The 19,283-nt window shown below is 45.2% G+C and overlaps 1 protein-coding gene across 1 annotated transcript; it reads right to left on the bottom strand.

The window, feature by feature from the left end:
• Nucleotides 1-1,240: 1,240 nt before the first annotated feature.
• On the bottom strand, nucleotides 1,241-18,174 carry SH2D4A (SH2 domain containing 4A). Its single transcript, XM_058803952.1, has 10 exons — nucleotides 18,044-18,174; nucleotides 11,153-11,502; nucleotides 10,220-10,379; nucleotides 9,556-9,715; nucleotides 7,422-7,487; nucleotides 6,874-7,009; nucleotides 5,433-5,649; nucleotides 4,900-5,030; nucleotides 4,277-4,497; nucleotides 1,241-2,794 (listed from the first exon to the last, which is right to left on the bottom strand). Exons 2-10 carry the CDS (start codon nucleotides 11,325-11,327, stop codon nucleotides 2,702-2,704), a joined length of 1,359 nt encoding a protein of 452 aa, XP_058659935.1. The 5' UTR covers nucleotides 11,328-11,502; nucleotides 18,044-18,174; the 3' UTR covers nucleotides 1,241-2,701.
• Between the last annotated feature and the right edge of the window lie 1,109 nt (nucleotides 18,175-19,283).

The following is a 19,283-nucleotide window of genomic DNA, read 5'->3' on the forward strand; positions in this document are numbered from 1 at the left end:
TCTGGCAAGAGCTGAGCTGGTATCAGTGATGGAGAGATCCAGCCTACAGTCATTGGTGATGTGCAGGGCAATCTAATCACAGCAGAGATCTATCAGGGCTCTCTTAGAGGTGAGGAACAGCATGAGAAAGGGAAGCTGCTGTTACTCATGTTTCTGTCAGCCAAGTGGAGCTATAACAGATCTTCTAGCCCAGTTAGAAAAAGGTGAAATGCAAAGAGAACAGTCAACAGAACAATAGATTTTGTTATGAAGGTGTCTACCTTCCTTGTCCTCAAACCAGCTTGTGATCTTTCTCAGAATGATAACTGATTTTATCTTGGTTGAGGAGGGACTAGAGATGGCCCTTTGCAGGTGGGGAGGCCATCCAGGGACTCCTTGCTTTACTTTGTGATGACTGCAGCATACTCTGGCTAAAGGCATAGAGCAAAAACAAATTTCCATGCTCCTCCAGGATTCATGATCTCTCCAGCAAGCAATTTGCAAATTAACTCCTCTTGTAATCCTTACACAGCATCCCTTGAAGAAGGAAAGATTTTACAGAGAAAACTCCCAAAGGTATGTCATCACCCTAGATTCTTAACTGCTGCAAGACATCCTTGCTCCACAGACTTTCAGAGTAACTGGATTTGGAGCAATAGAAGAGCCAGTCTTAAGGGGATCTGTTCTAGCAAGGCAGTTGCCTTTGCAGTCAGTCTAGTCATCTAAATGTTCATGTTTCTTGCCTCACAGCAGAAAAGTGGGTCTTTGAAAAACGAAGGCATGACTCAAACATGTGAGATGATGTAAACATGGATAGTGGTTTTCCCTGGGCTGTACTGAGACAATATTTGCAAATAAGCAGTTTAATATAAAGGTAGTGAATCTACTGGTCCACTTGTCAGCAGGTCAAACCCTGAGGAGTTTTACTAAAGATCTTAGAGCTAAAATTGATTATGCCCTGCTATGTCCATGACAGATTGGCCTGCATCCTATTTAGCAAGTTAACACCCTGAGTCTCAAAATGCCTTTTTAGAACATACTTCTCCTCCCTCTTTACCAGCCCAATGGTCTGCAAAACACTTCACAATTTGTCTCAGCAAGATATCAGCTATGACATGTTCTTCACATGAAAACAGATGTTTTTCTGAAGGACCTTTCATTTTGACAAAAGTTTTAAAAGAAACAGTTCATAAAGAGGGAAGGAGGGATGTTTCCCCCCCCTACAAATAATCTAACACCCTTTCTCATGATTGATACAGATTATATTGAAATTATCTCTTTGATACATGTGATATAGTGCTCAAGAAGCTCATTAAGTCATTTGCAGTGGCAGAGTGTCTTTAAATTCAGAATCTCAGTTTACATTAAGGCTTTATTTCTAGCAAGTGACACTTGCTGAAACTGGAGTGTAGTTATCCCCTCTTTCCTGGAATGGAAACCACCTGTCAGCATAGCTGTAAATTTTAAGACCAGATAATCACAGTTTCTTTAAATCTGTATTCTGCAAAACCCAGATTAATGTAAGACTGAAAGTTTTGACTGCTTCTTCAAGTTGAGTAGCCCTGATCTAAAAGAAAAAAGAGAACAGGTAAAAAGAGGTAAACAACTGAAACAAGGCCAACTCTTATTCACTATTTGAGGATTGTGCCTCTAAAAAATGATGTTTGCAGATTCAGACCCTCAGCTGCAGAGTTTGTCATGTGCAACAACATTGGGGAACCTGGATGAAGACTAATTTCTTATGTGATTCTTTCCAAACTCTCCCCCAATCTTCTGAATTATGTATTCAAAGAGCATTGTAACAGATAAGAAAAAAGAACATTATGTTGAAAGAACAAGTTCTATAATGAAGTTTACACTAGATGCATCTCAGTAATTGGGACACAACTTGCAATAAATAGCTCCATTTTGGAAAACAGCATTCTTTACTGGCAAAAACTCTTCTGTAAACTGTATTAATACTGATATAGGTGTTCCTTCTTACATTTGCAGGTTCTGTACATGTGGTTCTCACTCATAAAAATGACTCTGTCCCATCTCCTTTCCTTTTCAAAAAGGATAATCCCTCTCAATGCAGAAAGGCCTGTGTGGGAGCTAAATACAGGTTAAAAGAGTGAGGATCTATATTCAGAGGCTAGAGGAGTTTAAAAAATGCAGTCTTCATGTGTGCCAATCTCTTGTCACAGAGAGCACCTTTCACTGAAAGGCGCTCAGGGTTTGCTTGGATGTTTGGCTGAACATCCTTCCTTCCAAGGACACAGCATTTTATAGAATTAAGCTTCACATTTTGCATATGACATATCAAGATTGATTCACCTCTCCAAGTTGTTTTGTGCCTTTGGGAAGGTTATAATCTCATTCAGCTGTAGGTACTAATCTATTTCCCAGAGAACCTTGCATTCAAGAACAAAAGGCAGCTTGAATCAAGAAGTCCCCCAAGAAACCTTCAAAAACCCAATGAAAAACCATGGCAGTATCTCCCTGATCAATGGATTACTTCATCAACTCATTCTCTCCATCTTGTGGGATGTGTTCAGGTTTGCAGCTTGCTGGGCTGGTGCATCCTGTAGCTCACAGTACTTATCCTCCTACTGCTTTGATGTGAAGGATACAAAATATAGGCACTGATCGTTTCAGGTAAGTATCAGCAGCTCTAGTTCCAAGTCCAGTTCCAAGTTCTTTGTGAATACAAGTCCAGGGCCGCCCAACAAGATGGGGAGGTTTACTCAAAGAGAGAGATGTAATCTGGCTCTTGGTCCTCTTGGCCACATGGATAAAGCAACAGCTCCTTCCCCAAGGAAGTGATGGGTTCGTCCTGTTAATATAGCATATGATCAAACACCAATTTTCAAACAGATCCTGCCTGTCACAACTTCACAAGGTGGACAGCAGTCTTTCTGCCTCTGTTTTTTTGTGGATGTGTTCCCACCACTGTGTGATACAGCTCAGTTTCCTGGAGAACTCAGGGAAGGGCCCTCTGTCTTCATAACACAATGTGCTCTGTGCCATAACTCAGTGACAACTCTGGCAGTTCTAGGAAAGAGCTGTGCTCATCCCTGAGAAAACTACAGCTTCTCTGACATGGAGAGGTGCCCTTCCTAGAAAGTGCTAGAGCCAGGAATGTGCAGCATGCAGGTAGAGCAGGACCAGGGATTGTGAACTGTGCTTCTGACTGTGTTCGTGGGAGGGACAAGGGTGGATTCTGGAGAGAACACACATCCTCTGCTTAGGCAAGTCCTGTTCTAAGTACAGTCTGTGCTTCCAATCTCATTCTCCATCCTAGCAACAGATGCATGGTGGGAACTTGCCTTCTTTCATGCTCACCTGGTAGGTGATAAGCAGAACCCAGTGGGGCACTTTGGCAGAGTGGGTTCATCTGCCCACATGTGCTGTAGTGCAGGGGAGCTGCAGGATTCAGACTGTGCCTTGGCTCTATATTCAATGTAGCTATGCACAGCAAAGCTTTAAATCCTTTAGCTCTGGTACAAGTAGCTGTATAACTCCTGCTTTTAATACTTTCAGCCTGAACTGTGAAAATCATGCAAGAAGCAAGCTCAGGCAGTCCAGGTAAAGTTCCGTAGAGCAAATGAGTATAGCTATTGTTCTCATGTCCAGTTTTGTTTACCATGTCTGCATTAAGCTAGGCACTTATTTAAAAGAAACAGGGACTTTAAATGAACCTATGAGAAAAATTATTGACTTGTCCCTGGGCAGATCTTACAGTGAACAATCCACCTGGCTCTCCCAGAAACCCATGCAATTGCAGTCAGTGCTGGTAAACACAACTGTTATTGTTGAAAGAGCCTGCCAACCTTCCTCCTTCCCTTCTATATTTTACCTTTGCTCAGTACCACCCCTTGTTGGCTTTGAGATTATAAAGATATGTTGCTCTCTTTCATGCTGAAGCTGAAGGTAAGCAGGATTTTGTGTTTACCCAACTTGCCACTGCCTCTTAACCATGGAGAGAAGAGAAGAGAAAGGAGTTTGTATGAGTATGCTGTCACCTCTCATCAACATTCTACTAAGCAGCTTCTAAGTAACTTGGGCCCAGCATGCAAGGTGTTCTGTGTGCTTGAGGGTGAGTGAATCAAATCTAAGATACCTGAGATGTATTAGGTCACCTGGGCTGTACCAGTCAGCCCAGGCTGATATACCCTTTTGAAACATCACACAGGGTACCCAGCAGCAGTTAAAATGGGTCTAGTTACCGACTTCAAAGCAACTGAATCTAGTCTGTCTTATTTTGAAGTGCCCTGAGGCAATTAAGCTATTAGTGAATGCATTGCCAGATGTTCACCTTGTGGTAGTCGACAAGGTCAGCCAGTGTTGAATGTTGTAGCTGGTCTACTCCAAGAAAGCTGTAGGAATCACTGGAGGCATCAATGAGGAAATGTTTACATCCTTCCACAGACCGATAGGACAGCACATAGCCTTTGATTTTCTCACTGACCCGGATCAGAAAACTCCCTGGTAGTGTTTTATTCAGAAGATCTTCTGCTTTCTTAGAGGTTAGGATACCTGTTCAAAACCAAAACACAAAACTGAAGGGAGAAAAGCATTTGTGCAGGATTGGACAGAACAGTTCTCACAAGAAATCTGCTTTAAAACCAGTCCATGGCACTTCCATCCCTTCCACCGTTTTCTTGCCCAGTAGCCCAAAAAGAAAGTGCTGCCATTGCTAGTAACAGGCCATGGCCAACAGCTCTTTGTTAACTGTGCCACACTTGATCAACAATGGACAGCAAATGTGGACAGCTCGAAAGGACTGTTGCTGTGTTATGAGAGAGAATGGTATTGCAGTTGTTGAATGTTGATTCCAGTGTAGGAGCTTTACTCCCAAGCCCAGCCCATATTAGCAGCCATGTTAGCAAAAAAAACTTCTTAAACACTTGGGTTGGGGTGGAAATTCCCAGGACTCACCATGGAACCAAGGTGCTATTGTGTCTGTGGTTTTCAGATAGCCAGCTCGGAGAGGGAATTGCTCCCCTTTGAACCACTTGATGATGCTTTCTTCTGTGGAATTAGAGATTGTCCTCTGGACTCCCTCTTTCCTGTTAAAAAAGACCTCTGGTTTGTGCATCAGATTCAAAAAGACAGGGTTTGAGTCTCTGCATGGGACTTATGTTTTGCTTAGGATTTTAAGACCAGCCCTAAACAGGCAGCTTACACCAGTTCAGCTGTATGGAATACGGTTTTCAGTGGACATCTGGCATCATAGGGGCTCTCTGTGCTCTAGATTTAAGACACTCTACTAACTAAACCTGTTACCCTCCAGGAATGAACACCTGAAGGCCTCATCACACCCCAGGCTGGAATATAGCCTAGGCTCTGTATTTTGCCCTGCTGGGTGTCTCTTCCACAGAAGGAAGAGAGACAACCATCTCAACCATCTCTTGCTAGAGCAAAAGAATCTCATTCCTTCTCCTTTCCACAGTGCACAGGGGCTTCCTTACCTAATTGCTCTCCCATTTGCTGTTGCAGGAGGTAGAAGTTTAGGCTTGGGAGGGAGAGGTGGGTATTGAAGTGGCCGCCGATCTCCTGCTGTGGCACCCTTGGAAATATCTGCCTGCTTCCCTCTGTGGATGCCCTGCAGTGAAAGCCTCCTGTAGTCATCTCGGGCTTGCCGTGCAAGGGAGCGTCTCTTCTCGTCTGCTGCCTTGGATTTCTGCACTGGAACAAAAAAGGAGTCCTACAGGAGCGAACAAGCAGCAAGTTTAAAGCTTGCTACCCCCTTTGGCCATCTTCCTGCTTGTTGAAATGTAAGAATAATCCATTCCACAAGCTGAAAGAGTCAATCAATTGGGAGACCATTTGCCACATCTCTCCCATGTGTTAAGTGGCACAGTTTTTATTCCTTTAAAAGACTAAAAACCAATTATTTGTGGGACAAGATTCAAAATCTGTGTGTTTTTTCTTGGTACCAGGTCCTTTTGTACTCAGAGACTTCTTGGTTTTGTTTCAGATACTGACTCCTGGTTCAGACATGGATTTCTGTAGTGTCTTTCATGTAAACTGGAGGGGGGCAGAGCTTGAAGCTGCTGGAGTTGAAGCTGCTGAAATGACCCCAAATCAATCATTTGAAGGATTTGAAAGTGCTAATCAATTTTGGAGGGTGGGAAGGAGCCTTGCTGAAACTATTATGGAAAGTGGAGAACATGACTGCGTTTTTGTTTAGGTTTTCTTCCTGTAAAACTGCCTCTATTGTCTAGGTCCATCTCTCCCTGGATGGACTGTATGAGTAACCAGCTCTACAGTCACCAGTTTTTTTATCAAGTCAGAAAAATAAAACCCCTAGACTGAAGTGGAAACAACCGGTGGTACAGCATTGCCATCTACTGAGCAGCAGGGAAGGAACTGGGAAGAAAAGTGCATCAGGTTCTCCTTCAGGAAGCATTTGGCAGCAGTGATGGCTACTACTGCAAGTCTCATGCTACTTGCCATTTTCCTTTCTATTATTAGGATTCATTACATGAGACAGTGCAGAAGGGCTTTACTTGGGTGGGATCATGCTTAAATGACAGGGAAGCCCTTTTTGTTAGTCCCTGTTATTCTTGAGGACTACCCTTGTCCTCAAGAGCAGTTACTGCAAAGTCTTACAAAAGGCCAGTTTCTAGTCTAAAATTAATTGTACTGGCTATACTCATGTGGTTCCTATTTGTTGCTTGTTTTTACACAGTGTCCGTTGGAAAAGTTTTCCATTTCCCTGCCCAGCTCTAGTCTCAATGCTGTGTGGACTCAGAAATATTCTGATAATACAGTGCTGTACTTCTTGGCAATACTCTCCACCCTCTGACCTATTACTCAGTTCTAGTATGGCGGGGAAGGGTTGACATGACCCCACAGAGACCTAGGATTTCTCAAGCCTTATAGGAAAAGGTAATTTTAAGATCTTACAGAATTCCTGCCATTCAGGCTCATTCTCATCCGCTTTCTGCAGTGTTCTCTGGCTCTCTGTGCTGGAGTGGCTCTGTGGTATTGGCTTCTGGGGGGCTGTGGTCTCTTCTGAATTTTTCCTCTGTGCTTCTTTCATCTATGAAAGAAACAGTATGATCAGCTTTGTCTCAGGCAAGCTTTAGCCCTACTTTTTAGCTAGCCTTGAAATACTGGGAGCTCTGTCCTTTACAGTGAATCCCTCCAATTTCAACAATATAGAGACCCTCTGTCTTTACTGAAGGTAACAACTGAGGCAGGAAGGGAAAACAGCCCACCAAAAATCATCAGGAGCATCTCCTTGTGCTACTCCCCAATCTGCCAGCCTGGCCTGCTTTGTATCATCTTCAAATCATCACACCATGCATGAGGAACATAGCAATACTGGATAAAACTGGTCCAAAAGGTGAGAACATTCTTGGCTCATATGAGGCTCTGAAGCTGACTGGGACTCTAGGATAAAGCACTGACAACCACTCAATGTGTTAGGAGCACCATAGGTTGCCACTTACCTGTTGGAAACTCTGCTTCCTTGCATGGCAATCCGCCAGCATCTGGTGAACATTTCTGGTTCCTCTCTGAGCAGAGCAAAAGAGTGGTGAGAAATAAATGTGACATTAGGACAGTTGCTCTTTTTTTTTTTTTTTTTTTTCCATGCAAAAGGTGCTTAATGCAAAAGCAGTTATATGACATTTGTTAACAAGTTTTTCCAGCCTGCTCTGACAAACATTGTGGGGCTTTTCCCATCACATTTGGGCAAACATGCCACAGGAAGAGAACTCAGGGGTGTCGGGATAGCCATAAGCATGCCTAGATTTGCTAAGCAATGCTGACAGGTGCTCCCAGGGAGTAGTCTCTTTCTTCCCTTCCTCTAAAGCAATCCCTTGCAGAACCAGCTGTCTACAGCTTTACCTGCCTGTGCATGTTTGCAGCTGTGGCTGGATTTGCTGCAAACTCCTACTTGACAAACTGATCCAACTGGCTGGATATTTCGTGTTCTCTCTTCCCTGAGAACCAGCCCAGCTGCCCTGCCAGCAGTCCCTAGCTGAGAGTTGCCTCTGCAGACAAACTGTTAGGTCTAGCTTTCAGTAAACACCCACCCACGTCCCCATCAGCCCCCAACTGCCTCCCACAGTACAAGTGATGAGTTAACTGTACTAGTCTGCTTACCAAGGTCACACTTCCTTTTAGCTCCATCACCTACTTGGCTAATATTTAATATGAACATGGCTTTACAATTTCCCTCTCCTCTTTAGGAAACTAGGAACTTCAAATGTCTGTGGAGCAGCATTTTTTTGTAGATCAGCCCTATTCTCTGCAGCATGATACCAGGATCTCTCAGATTAAATGAGAACTAGTGTAAATACCACAAACTAGATCTCAGAGAAGACATTTTATGCAGAAGGTGGGAAAAAGCCTCTCTTCAGGCCTAGAAAATACAACAGGAGACTTCAGTCTGGAGCCCTCCTTCTAACAGCAAAAGCCCCAGAAACCTGGGAAGATTTACTAATAATATAATGACAGTAAAGAAAGGAAAATATACAACCCCCATCTATTCCCATGTGCAAGATTTTGAAAGGGGGGTAGATTTTTGGTGGTGGCTTGTTTGTTTTTGGGGGGTTGTTTTTGCTTTGTTTTGGGTTTTTTTAGTCAGTTTTGACTAATAAGTTCCTTTGAAAAACAAGAACCTCCCACATAGTTGCTCAACTTCAGCAAACAGTGCAGAGAAAATCCCCATGTGACTCAGAGGCTTTTGATAAAGGAGATAGTCACTCCAAATTCCATTCACTATTCTGGTAGTAGTAGGAGAGCATTTTGCCAAAACCTAACCTTCTGCTATCATACTTTTTATACCCAAGTATGGAGTGGCAGTATGATAAAGGAATATACACTCATACAAGTTCATTCAAGGCTGAATGAAAATGCAGAATGAGATAGGACTTCTCCCATTAAATTGGCAGGACGTCCTGTTCCTTTTGTTCAACTGTAGTTGCATGGGTAGTTAATTTAACTCTTTATTTTTTCCTTCCTCTGCAAATGGCTTTTTGTAGACAGCTTAAAAGCACAAATATATTTATTGCTGGAAAAAATATTTCTGTAATGAAACACCACAGGAATGCAGGCACTGTATTACTGCATTTGGAGCTGTCCTGTGCTATCAATGTCATAAGCTGTTTTCTGTATTAGAAGACAAAAAACCCCAAGAAACACCTAAAATGTGCACATCAGATGATGCTGGTAAAATTATCTTCATTTGGTCTTTTATAAAAATAAGTGATCTGGCTGAGGGCTGTGATGTTCCCTTTAAAAATCCTGGTCTTGCCCCAAAAGCCATTCAAACCAGCCATAGAGCAGAAGGGAAAGTACTTGCACCCCTTGTTTTACCCACAGAGACCAGAAGCAAAGCAATTCAGAGTAGTTTATCCATTGGTGCAGAGCAGATCTATCCCAGCTGAGAACAGCACATGGACCTTCTGAGTCTTAAGGAAGGATGTAACAATATGGCTTCTTCTCTTCTGTAGAAGAAAAGCTTCAACACATAGATGGCTTTTTCCTTTAGATTTGTATTTACAGCAACCAGGATTTGCTGCACTTCCTAGACCTCAAAAAACATATTCTTATAGTTATGGGAAAATGGAAAACTACCTTTGTGAGCTCCTGGCTTTTTCCTGTTGTATCAATATCAGTCATTCTTCTCCCATGTGCCTCCCTTTTCTCCGTGTTTTTTGTATTCCCATGAAGATCTGTCTCAGCCAGAAGTCCTGGCTGTGGGTGTAGAGACCATGTTGCAGAAGATTCAGCCTCTCTGAAATGCAAGAGAGAGAGGACTTAGGAGGGAGTCACTTTCTGATGTCTGAGAATCTCGTGAGGAGGCTGCACGTGAGCAGAGCTGCAATCATGCCACATGTGCACAGGCAGTTATATCTCCAGATCAGGTAGGTGGGTAATTAAATTAATGACTCGTGGTGAGTAACCATTGTCTGGCTGTACCCGGGCACCTGCCGGTGAATCAGAGCGATCTGAGCCCATCACCTTCTGCAGTGGCAGCATCAGCATTTCCTGTGCTCTGCAGAGGGTCCCACACAGCAGCCTTGTCACAGGAGGCTCAGTGAGCCGGGCAATTCTCAGGTCTCTGGTCTCTGCCAGCATTGTGTGTCCTCTCGGAAAACCAGCCATTGCCTTTTGCCAGCAAGACTAGCACAACAGTGCTAACCACAGCCCCTACAGAGAAGACCCACCTCATGTGTCCCTAGACAAAGCCTTCTCCTCCATATCTGCCCACCGAGCCCTTCAGCTGAAGGGTCCTTACCTGCCCTCCTGGCCTTGCTCTCTCGCTAAGCGCTTTGCTCTTTGTGCCTGGATCTCTTCACAGATGGCTGCATAGGATTTATCTGAAGGATGTTCGCCCATCACCCAGACCCACACTTCATTGTCAGCACCGAGTTTCCATGTCACTGACTTCCTGTTGGCTGGAAAAGAAGCAGCTCTTTGGCAAATGCTGTTTGCTGGATAGCTCTCTGCAGGGCCTGTGCTGCACTTGCTGTGCCCTACCCTTTGCTGTTGATTACAGACCCCCCCAAAAGCAACTGTACATGAAGAAACTAGACTTGGATGCAGCCCACAATTGCCAATTTTTTCATACTCCTTGAGCCAGGTCAGTGAAGGAGGCATTTCTGAGACTAGGAGCAAAGGAGAAGAATCACCACTCTTTCTTTTCTTGCCTTAACTCCTTACCACTGTCCTCCCCCAAACTGTGTGAGGGTGAGCTACTTACAAATAGAGCACATGAGGCAGACCTGGGAGAAGAGAGCTATCTTCCTAGCAGCTGGCATGCTGGTGTAATCCTGGCAAGGGAACTTCAGTGGGAACTGCCCATCAGATCTAGTGCCTCAGGAGAGCTATTCAAATCCATGGTTATGGTAAAGACAGATTCTGAGGCACCATTTAGTGGGAAACTTAATGAGATGTATCTCCTGGGGGCAAATAAGCCCTGTCTTCCCAGCTAGAGGAGTTGAGCAATTTGGTCAAGGACAGAACGTCTCAGCCAGGGAGTAAAAACCATTGTGTGCCTGGCCAAAACTACCCCATTGCGGGTGGATTCATTTATGTTTGAAAATAAGCCTATGCCATGACCCTTGGAGAAGAAATTAATCTAAGAATACATTACTTCCTATCTCTAGGAAGCAGTTGACTAGGCCAGATACATGCCAGAGGGTGAAGCAGCCAGGAGGCAGAGACTTACCTTTTCTTGGCAGTGGCTTCTTTGCTGAAATCTTTTCTGCAGCAGCTTCTCTTTCCTCCCACCGTCTGATCTGTTCCTGCCTCATCTTGAAGAAGAGGATCTGCTTCTGCTCCTCGCTGAGTTCTGCCAGCAGCTCCGGATCGATGTACATGTCTGATAATATCTGTTTCAGCATGGCTGCAGGTTTCACTTACGCACGTTCGTGGCGATAATCTTCAGGGATCGGATCCTCTTCCAGGCTCCAACAAGAAAGAGTGCCTGCCCGTCTGAGACTGAAGCAGGAATGCAGGCGTGCCAGAGCAATTATACTTCTGTCTCTTTCCTTTTTTTTTTTTTTTAGCTCAGACTTCCTGTGCAGACCAAAAAAAGTAAATAAGTACCTTAAAACCTGCTGTTAAGATTCCTTGGAATAAGAGGTGAGCTCAGCTCCCATGCAGCCCCTGCCGCTCTGCAGGGAGAGCTGGCCAGAAGGGGCGAGGCCTGGAGTGGGGAGGTTGTGTTGATACTGTGATAAACCCGGCCGATAGTATATCAAAGAGAGAGAGCGCTGCTTGTTAGTCATCAGAGGTGCGGCTTGGCTGTGCTCAAGCAAACATTCTTGCTGGGCAGGGAATCAATGAACCCATGACTAGATGGCTCCTCCTCCTTCCAAACAGGAAAGCTTTGATGATTGAAAGCCCAGCCTGCCTCATTTTACTAAAGAAAGACAGGGAGGACTTTCGACTCTCCTTTTGAGGTGGGAGCGGGAATTTCGGAGTGCTCCCGTCCATCAGTCAGCCTCTCAGCAAGTCAAGGGAGCAAAAGGAGTGCAGCTGGTTTGATGAAAGGCCATTTGGATAGCCAGTGTCCTAGACAGCTTCTGCTATGACACATCTTGCTGATGCACCTCCCACGTGGTGAGCCTAGCATGGGACATCGTTGTCTGACAGGATGAAGCTGATGGGGAGAAGGGGCATCCCTGTTCCTGCCCAGGATACTGGCTCACGTCCACAGCATGCTAGCAAGGTACAAACACCCGCACAGCCTTGCTTTGTGCTCATGGATTTACATTTACAACAGAGATTTCACTGGAAAATTGAAAGCTCTCCTGTCACTTGGGAAGGTGACAAATGAGAAAGTAGAAATGTGGACTAAAGACCTTGAAAACAACTATTTTCCTTATCTTATCTGGATAACTCGTGGAGATCAGGAGATTGGCAGTGCTTTTGGTGACATGGAGAGGCTGACAGTCACGTATTAAGTGCAACACCAGAGCAGGGTGGCTGACTGGCTACAAGTGGCAGGGACTTCCTGGACAAATTCTTGAGAAGTGTTTCTATTGGAGTACAAAGAAAATTAAAGTAGTGGTTTTGTTCATGTCCTTCTGCACAAATCCTGGGAGTCTGACGAACAAGCATGTCAGAACCTAGCACAGTAGGGGGGAGGCAGAGGGTTATTGAGGCAATAATGTGGAAATGCAAAGGACACAGACATGGCAGGACCTGTGCTAGGGTGAAGGGGGAATACAAATTAAATGAAGTTAATGGGGTCAAATCAATTAGCCATCTTACAGGAGAGAGACTAAATTTCTAGGAAGCCAAATGTTGGAAGAAAAGTGCTGGGAGCATCTTCTCAGTATGGCTGTTTGGCTTCTGACAAGAAAAAAACCAAAAAAGGAGGTAGCCAAGCCAGCAAGTGCAATACTGAAGCTTCCCAAGGAGCATGCCAGAGCACACAATTATTTAGATGAAATGGGACAGCACAACAGCAGCCATCATGAAGTCAGACTATCAGAACAGTATCTGCTGTGTTGGTCCACCTTTCTCCCTCTTGCACCCCTGCTGGGAACAAGCAGTCTGTCCCAAGCATCCTCCTGCTTCTGAATATGGCTTGCCTTAAAACTGCCAGAGACACAGCTGGCTGGAGCCCCACTCCAGTGAAATCCCCATGCACTTTCAGCAGGAGGAGCTTGAAAGGAGCTTGGAGCAGGGGGAGGAGCTGTAGGCAGGGAGACAAATTGCTCCTCAAGGACCTCAAGGAAACAAGGGAGCAGATCATGGTCCCAGAAATGCATAGTCTGCAGCAGAAGCCAGGAGCAAGTCCTGGGGAGTGTGCAGTTACCAGGAGTTGGTGTTAAGTCTTCTCATTTCTATTTTGTTTCTCTGATTACATAATACTTTCCCTATTAAAAATGTTAACTTCATGTTTCTTCTAGAATGAAGCTGCTGTTCCAAACCAGTATCAGGATTTGGTTTAAACAACTTACTTTATTGATTTATAAAAAGGTTTTTAGGGGAGATGATCCGACTTGAGCAATTCTTTCTGAGTAACCCCCTGATGGCAGAGATTTTTCAGCTCAGCAGCCAGAGAGTCTTGGGCTGTCCTCGAGCCATGGAGACGGCAGGTATAGAGGGGGAAGAGCTTCCTGGGACATGACACATGAGAATCCATCAGCAGAATGCATGCAGCAGCATGTCCACACTGCTCTGGCCTCTCAGGAGTTGGAATGGCTTTGCTATGGCATTAACTTGGGTAAACTTGATGTGCTTTGCCATATGCCATGGTGACAAACTGGTCCCTCTTTTCATGTCTGGGCACACAGTGTGTTGACAAGATGGAAGGTGCTCAGCAAACAAGTTTCACAGTACCAATGCAGTTTTGCAGAGTTGGATTTCCTCGTAATTTTGGTTGTAAGAGGAGACTTATAATGCTGTATTCCAAAGGTACCCTTTAAAGCACCAGCTGTTTTAACATAGGGAAATGACATAAGGATCTCAAGAGGTTTGCAATATTTCTGTGTTAGCAGTCATTTCAATAAAGATCTAGGAGCTGGAAATCCTTGTAATCAGTCATATACTGTTCCCAAAATCTGAATCAAAGCCATGTTACTGACACCTGGCTGGAAGTGGTTTTGCAGATGCTGTTCCAGTAAATAGTATATTTACAGTTCAAACTTTGTGAAGACAAAGACTGCAGTAATGGCACAGGGACCTCCAAGCAGGTAACTTACAGGAAAACTATAGCAGAGGTCTTGTTAAGCTTTCTACTGTTTGCATTTTTTTCATGGGAGTGGTAGGTGGGAGCTGGTTTTGCAGAGAAATAGAGATGGGAGTAGCCAAAAATAGCAAAAAACTAAGTGGGGGGATGTGGGAAGCCAAACCAGGGCTTTGGGGTTCTGCCACTCGTGTATAAGATACTCAGCCGGAAAGCTGTAAGGATAAGCACAATTCAAAGGCTAAATGACCCTTCAAAATGTTGTCCTTCACACAACATTTAAATCTCCTACTGGAGGGCAGCCTCTGCTCTGTGCTCCTGTAAATCATCTACCATGAACAGGGGAAGTAAGTCTATGAATACACATGAAAGTGCCATAGCTTTGAGAAGATCTGGCACAAACTCCTGCTCACATGTGCAGCAGGTGACACTTTGGACACAACAGGCTCCCAAGGCACTCCCACCTGGCCATACTAGTCCTGGTCCTCACCATCAGCGCTGCCAGCAGAGGAGAAGTTTCTCCAAGAAAACAACAGACAGACAGAAAATCATACATATGTGTTGTCATCATATTGCAAAGGTTCCATGCCTTCTTGGTGATTTCTCATGGGCTGTCCTTGCAGCACTGACTCCTTCTTCTCCACAGTACAACCAACAAACTACATCTCTTTCCACAGCACAACCAACTGCAACTCTCATCACCAGCTAACCCTTTTGTAGCACTCGTCTTCTTATTGGACACAGCTGTGGCCTATTTAAGGGCAGGCCTGTTCCTAATCTTTGGTGATTAGTACAGCTGCAATTCCTCAGGTGTGAGACTACCATCTGCACTATCTTCATTTTCTTACATTCTATCCCTCCACAGATATGATTTTCACCAAGAAATCAAACAGCACAGTGTAAATGTGCTCATTTTGAGGGAGGCAGCTTACTCAACCTGCTGCACACATCTCCACTGTAAATGTGACAGTAACTGTAAATTTAAAATAACCCAAGAAACCCAACAGTGAGGAGGAAAGAGAATGTAAGAAAAGCTGCTTCAGGGTACAGGTTGATGACCTAAGAGGATTTCTATTCTCATAAAGTAGTTTTCCCCTTAAAAGGCAGATAAGAGCACTTTGCTCAGTAAATGGTGAACTACATTATTTTGAATCGAGAACTTCACTTTGGAGCTGATTATTTGTTTAGTAAGAGGTGGTTTCAGAGAGCCACTGGGAATTCTTTTCCCTGATCAAGAGGCTGGACTGTGAGAATGCAAATTAATTTCCTTTCACTTGCCAAACTAAGCCTTGCAGCACTAGGAAGCTCAGGTTTTTCTGGATTTCTCCAGTTTCAGCCACTCCAATGCCATCAGCTCTCTGCCAGATTTCATGAAGGCATTTCTGATTTTTTTCAGAAGTGAAGCAAAGCAGAATTGCAAAATCCACCTGAAATCAGTGCAGCCAAAAGAAATCACCACCCCAGCCTTGCTCTGAGTACACAAGCCTCCATAGGTTAACTGTTACACATTGGTTCATGACATGCACTTGTGTCAGAAAACATTTATGTTAGCAGCTGCACCAGCAAGGTTAGTACCAAAACATCCTTCCGTGCTTTGGGGTTTGGCTGTTCATTTGTTTGTTTTGTTCTTTGGGGCTTTTTATAATCCTCATCCTGTTCTGAATAGGAGAGTGATTAATTCCTCTCTTTCTGTTTAATTTTGCTTCAGCCTACTGTTTTTGTTTTTTATTTTAGACGGAAGGAAAAACATCTAGTTTGGGTATAAGAGAAGGAAGCGCAACTGCACAAGCACAGCCCTCAAAAGCCAGAACCAGACCTGTTTGTATCTTAGCATTACAGAATGGCTTGGGTTGGAAGGCACCTCAAAGATCATCTAGTTCCAACCCCCCTGCCATGGACAGGGCCACTACAGCAGGTTGCTCAAAGCAGCACCCAGCTTGGTCTTGAACACTTCCAGGGATGTTCCAGTGCCTCAGCACCTTCATGGGGAAGAATTTTTTCCTGATATATAATCTATACCTGCCTTCTGTCAGTTTGAAGGCATTCCCCCTGTCCTATAACTCCATGCCCTTGTCCAAAGCCCCTCTTCAGCTGTCTTGTAGCCCCTTCATGTACGGGATTCTGCATAAGGCTGGCATATAATGCTTGAAAGAACAACACCAAGGAAGTCATCACAACATAAACTACCTTGAAATTACCTAGAGCTGAACTGACTTGCCCTATAGGTCCCTGATATTGCTGGAGGGGGTAGCAGTTATCTTGTAGCAGGTAAGAATGGATGGTAATGACAAGAAGGAAAAATAATTTTATATAGCACCAGCTACTGAACACAGTCTGAGGCCACAGGGCTCTATTTTCAATGAAAATGTTTCTTCCCTCCTAGAACAATGTGCAAACATTTCTTGGATCATCTCCCTGTATGAAAATTACTGAGAGAATTAACAGTGTGGTGAAAAGGGTGAGAGCTACTATAGGTTAACACACCTGATCAGATACTCCACCAAACTCAGTCACTGTAAAAAAGGAGATTTCTCTAACCACGTAATTATATTTACTGTTCTGCACAGAAAGAGGTGCTGGGTGGTATATCTCAGAGCCAGCACCCTGAGGCACAAACTTGGGCTGTTAAGTCTTACTTAAGTCACTACTTGGCTTAAGTTGTTATTGGCTCATCCTTTCTCTACCTCAAATTAAAGCCATTATGTCCCAAGAAATCATAGCCCATGCTTGGTGAGTAGTAGTCCTTTTGTAGAGGGAGATGCCTGAGCTGGGGTGGGGTTTTTACTATTATAAGGAGCAAAAGTTCATCGCTAGGGCAAGTTCTCGCTACAGAAGCAGTAAAAACGGGGGATTTTTTAGTTCATCATGACACATCCTGGATTAGAAGGGTGTTATCTTTCTGTGGTTTTCCCCTTCAAGAACTTATGCCATCAATTTTCTCTCTTCCATATTCCTGTGATTATTGCTTCCATTGCTTAACCACTTTGTTCTTTATCTTGTTTGGAACTTCACTCCCATTATTCATCAAGGTGGTGAGAGGAAAGCTCATGTCTTTACAACCAATTTGATGAGCGACAGTATTGGTATTAACGTCTTTGAAAACGGTCTTTATGTCTGTAGTAACTTGAGGCAGCAGGTTTGTTGCAGAGACCAGAAAGCTTGGCTCCTGAAACACTCAAGTGGGTCTGCACAAACCTGAACTTCTGAACTTTGGGGTAAAACAGTAAGTACAAGGGGGGATAGGTTGTAGGTGGCTCGGGAAGGCTGTACCTTCTGAGTACCTCAGCCAATGGAGAAAGGAAGAGGGCAACTGCGGCTGGGAGTTGAGGATAGAGGCTGCACCCTCTGAAACCGAGAGAGAGAAAACCCCGGGGGCTTGTGTGGGACTCCCTCCCTTTATTAGAATAAACTTGCAGGACTCCTCTATCTCCTTTATGGACACAAACTTCTCACATTTGTGGATTTTCCTGACAGCGGGAATCAGTATTGGGGCACCTGTGGGGAATCCCACTGGAGGCTGAAGGTCCACTTGCATTGGTCCAAGAAGTTTAGTCCATCTTTAGACAACGTACAAATATGTCTGTTCATGTTTAAGTTATGATAGTGATTGATTTGTGGCCCTGTCAAAAACCAAGATCATTTGAACAAGCACAAGCGGTAATGAGCCAGAGCAGAAATGAACTGGAGCCACAGAACATGGAAACAAACTGGAGCTGCAAATAAGCTGAAGCCAGAAAGAAGCCAGGAAAGGTGAAACCAAATTGGAGTCTAAAACATGCTGGAGGCACGAACAAACTCTCCGAGCTGAACCTGAGACAAACTGGGGACAGAAGGAAATCACCTGAAGCTGAGAAGCAAGTGAAGCAGAAACTAGAGAGAGCCTTCCCCGTGCTCGAGACGCAAACTAACGGGACTCACAAAGGAGCTGCAGCCGCCAGCTCCCTGCAGCATCTCTGTGAGGGCTGAGCCGGCTGGGCGCTGGCAGGGCCGTGCTGAGGGCAGGCAGCAGCAGCATCCTCCTCGGTGCAGGCATCCCGGCGTCTTCCCGTGGATCCACACCTGGCGCGGCTCGCTCGGGCACGAGCGGCTCCGGGAGCGGCCAGTTCGAGTTGTTCTGCCGCGTTACAGCAGAGCCAGCGCGGGGCCGAAGGGCTCGTCCTGCCGGCAGTGGCTCTGGGAAAGAGTCGGGGAGAAGAAACCAGGTGAGGCCTGGTGGCAGGAGGGGTCGCCGGGGGCCTGACCTGGGACGGGACCCGCGGGAAGGCCCCCTCAGGATCCCCGCGGCCCCGGCGCCCCCTGGCGGGCACTGTGCGGAGCGGCGGCGGCGCGCCCCTGCGCCGCACCGGCGCCGCCTGGCGGCCGCGGCACGGCCCCGCAGTCCCGGGGCGGCAGCGGCAGCGCCCGGCCCGCAGCCAGCCAGGCGCTGCTCTGGCATGGACACAGCAACACTGCGTGAGGATGAGGCCGGCCCTCCACTCCTGGGAGTCAGCTCCGGGAGGGACACTGTTAGGAACATGAATCCACCCTGTCAGAGGTTTATGTCCAAAAGGGAGAGGCCATGGAAATTTCCCATTGGGTCTCGGACTGTTGGGGGACTCAGCCCCCTTTTTATCCTAAGCTCCTGGCTGCATCACCCTCTTCCTCTTCCCCATTGGCTGAGGTACTCGGAAAGTAAAGACTTCCCAAATCGCCTACTCTACAACCCCCTCTGGTAGGCATCCCCCTTTTGATATATAAAGGAAAGAAGAAAAATAAAGGTATTCATAATTCTATTAAGTCTTTGTTCTTTTTCTCTAGGTTTAGGAGTTTCACATGGCCTTGGCTAAGCAACAGTCCGTGTTGATTAGTAACATTTTCTAGAACTATTAATTTCTTCTGTTACTTCTCTATCTATTAAAGTTCCTAGCTCTATCTACAAGTATATTCACATGGTCTGTTTGTAAAGACACATTCATCTTATTCCTTTCAGACACCATGCCTGGTCTGGATACCGTAGCTGGAATATGACACTGTAGTTTGAATATGGACACCATAGCTGGGTTATCATCTCCCCAAACATGCCCTGAACACGGCAGAAAGACCCTCACACCCTCCCACTCCTTCAACCCATGAATAACCAGCCACAGCCATAAAGAATTTGTCAAAAACCAGCTTTGCC

The sequence above is a fragment of the Ammospiza caudacuta genome, chromosome 4, assembly GCF_027887145.1.
Source record: "Ammospiza caudacuta isolate bAmmCau1 chromosome 4, bAmmCau1.pri, whole genome shotgun sequence".
NCBI classification, from domain to species: domain Eukaryota; kingdom Metazoa; phylum Chordata; class Aves; order Passeriformes; family Passerellidae; genus Ammospiza; species Ammospiza caudacuta.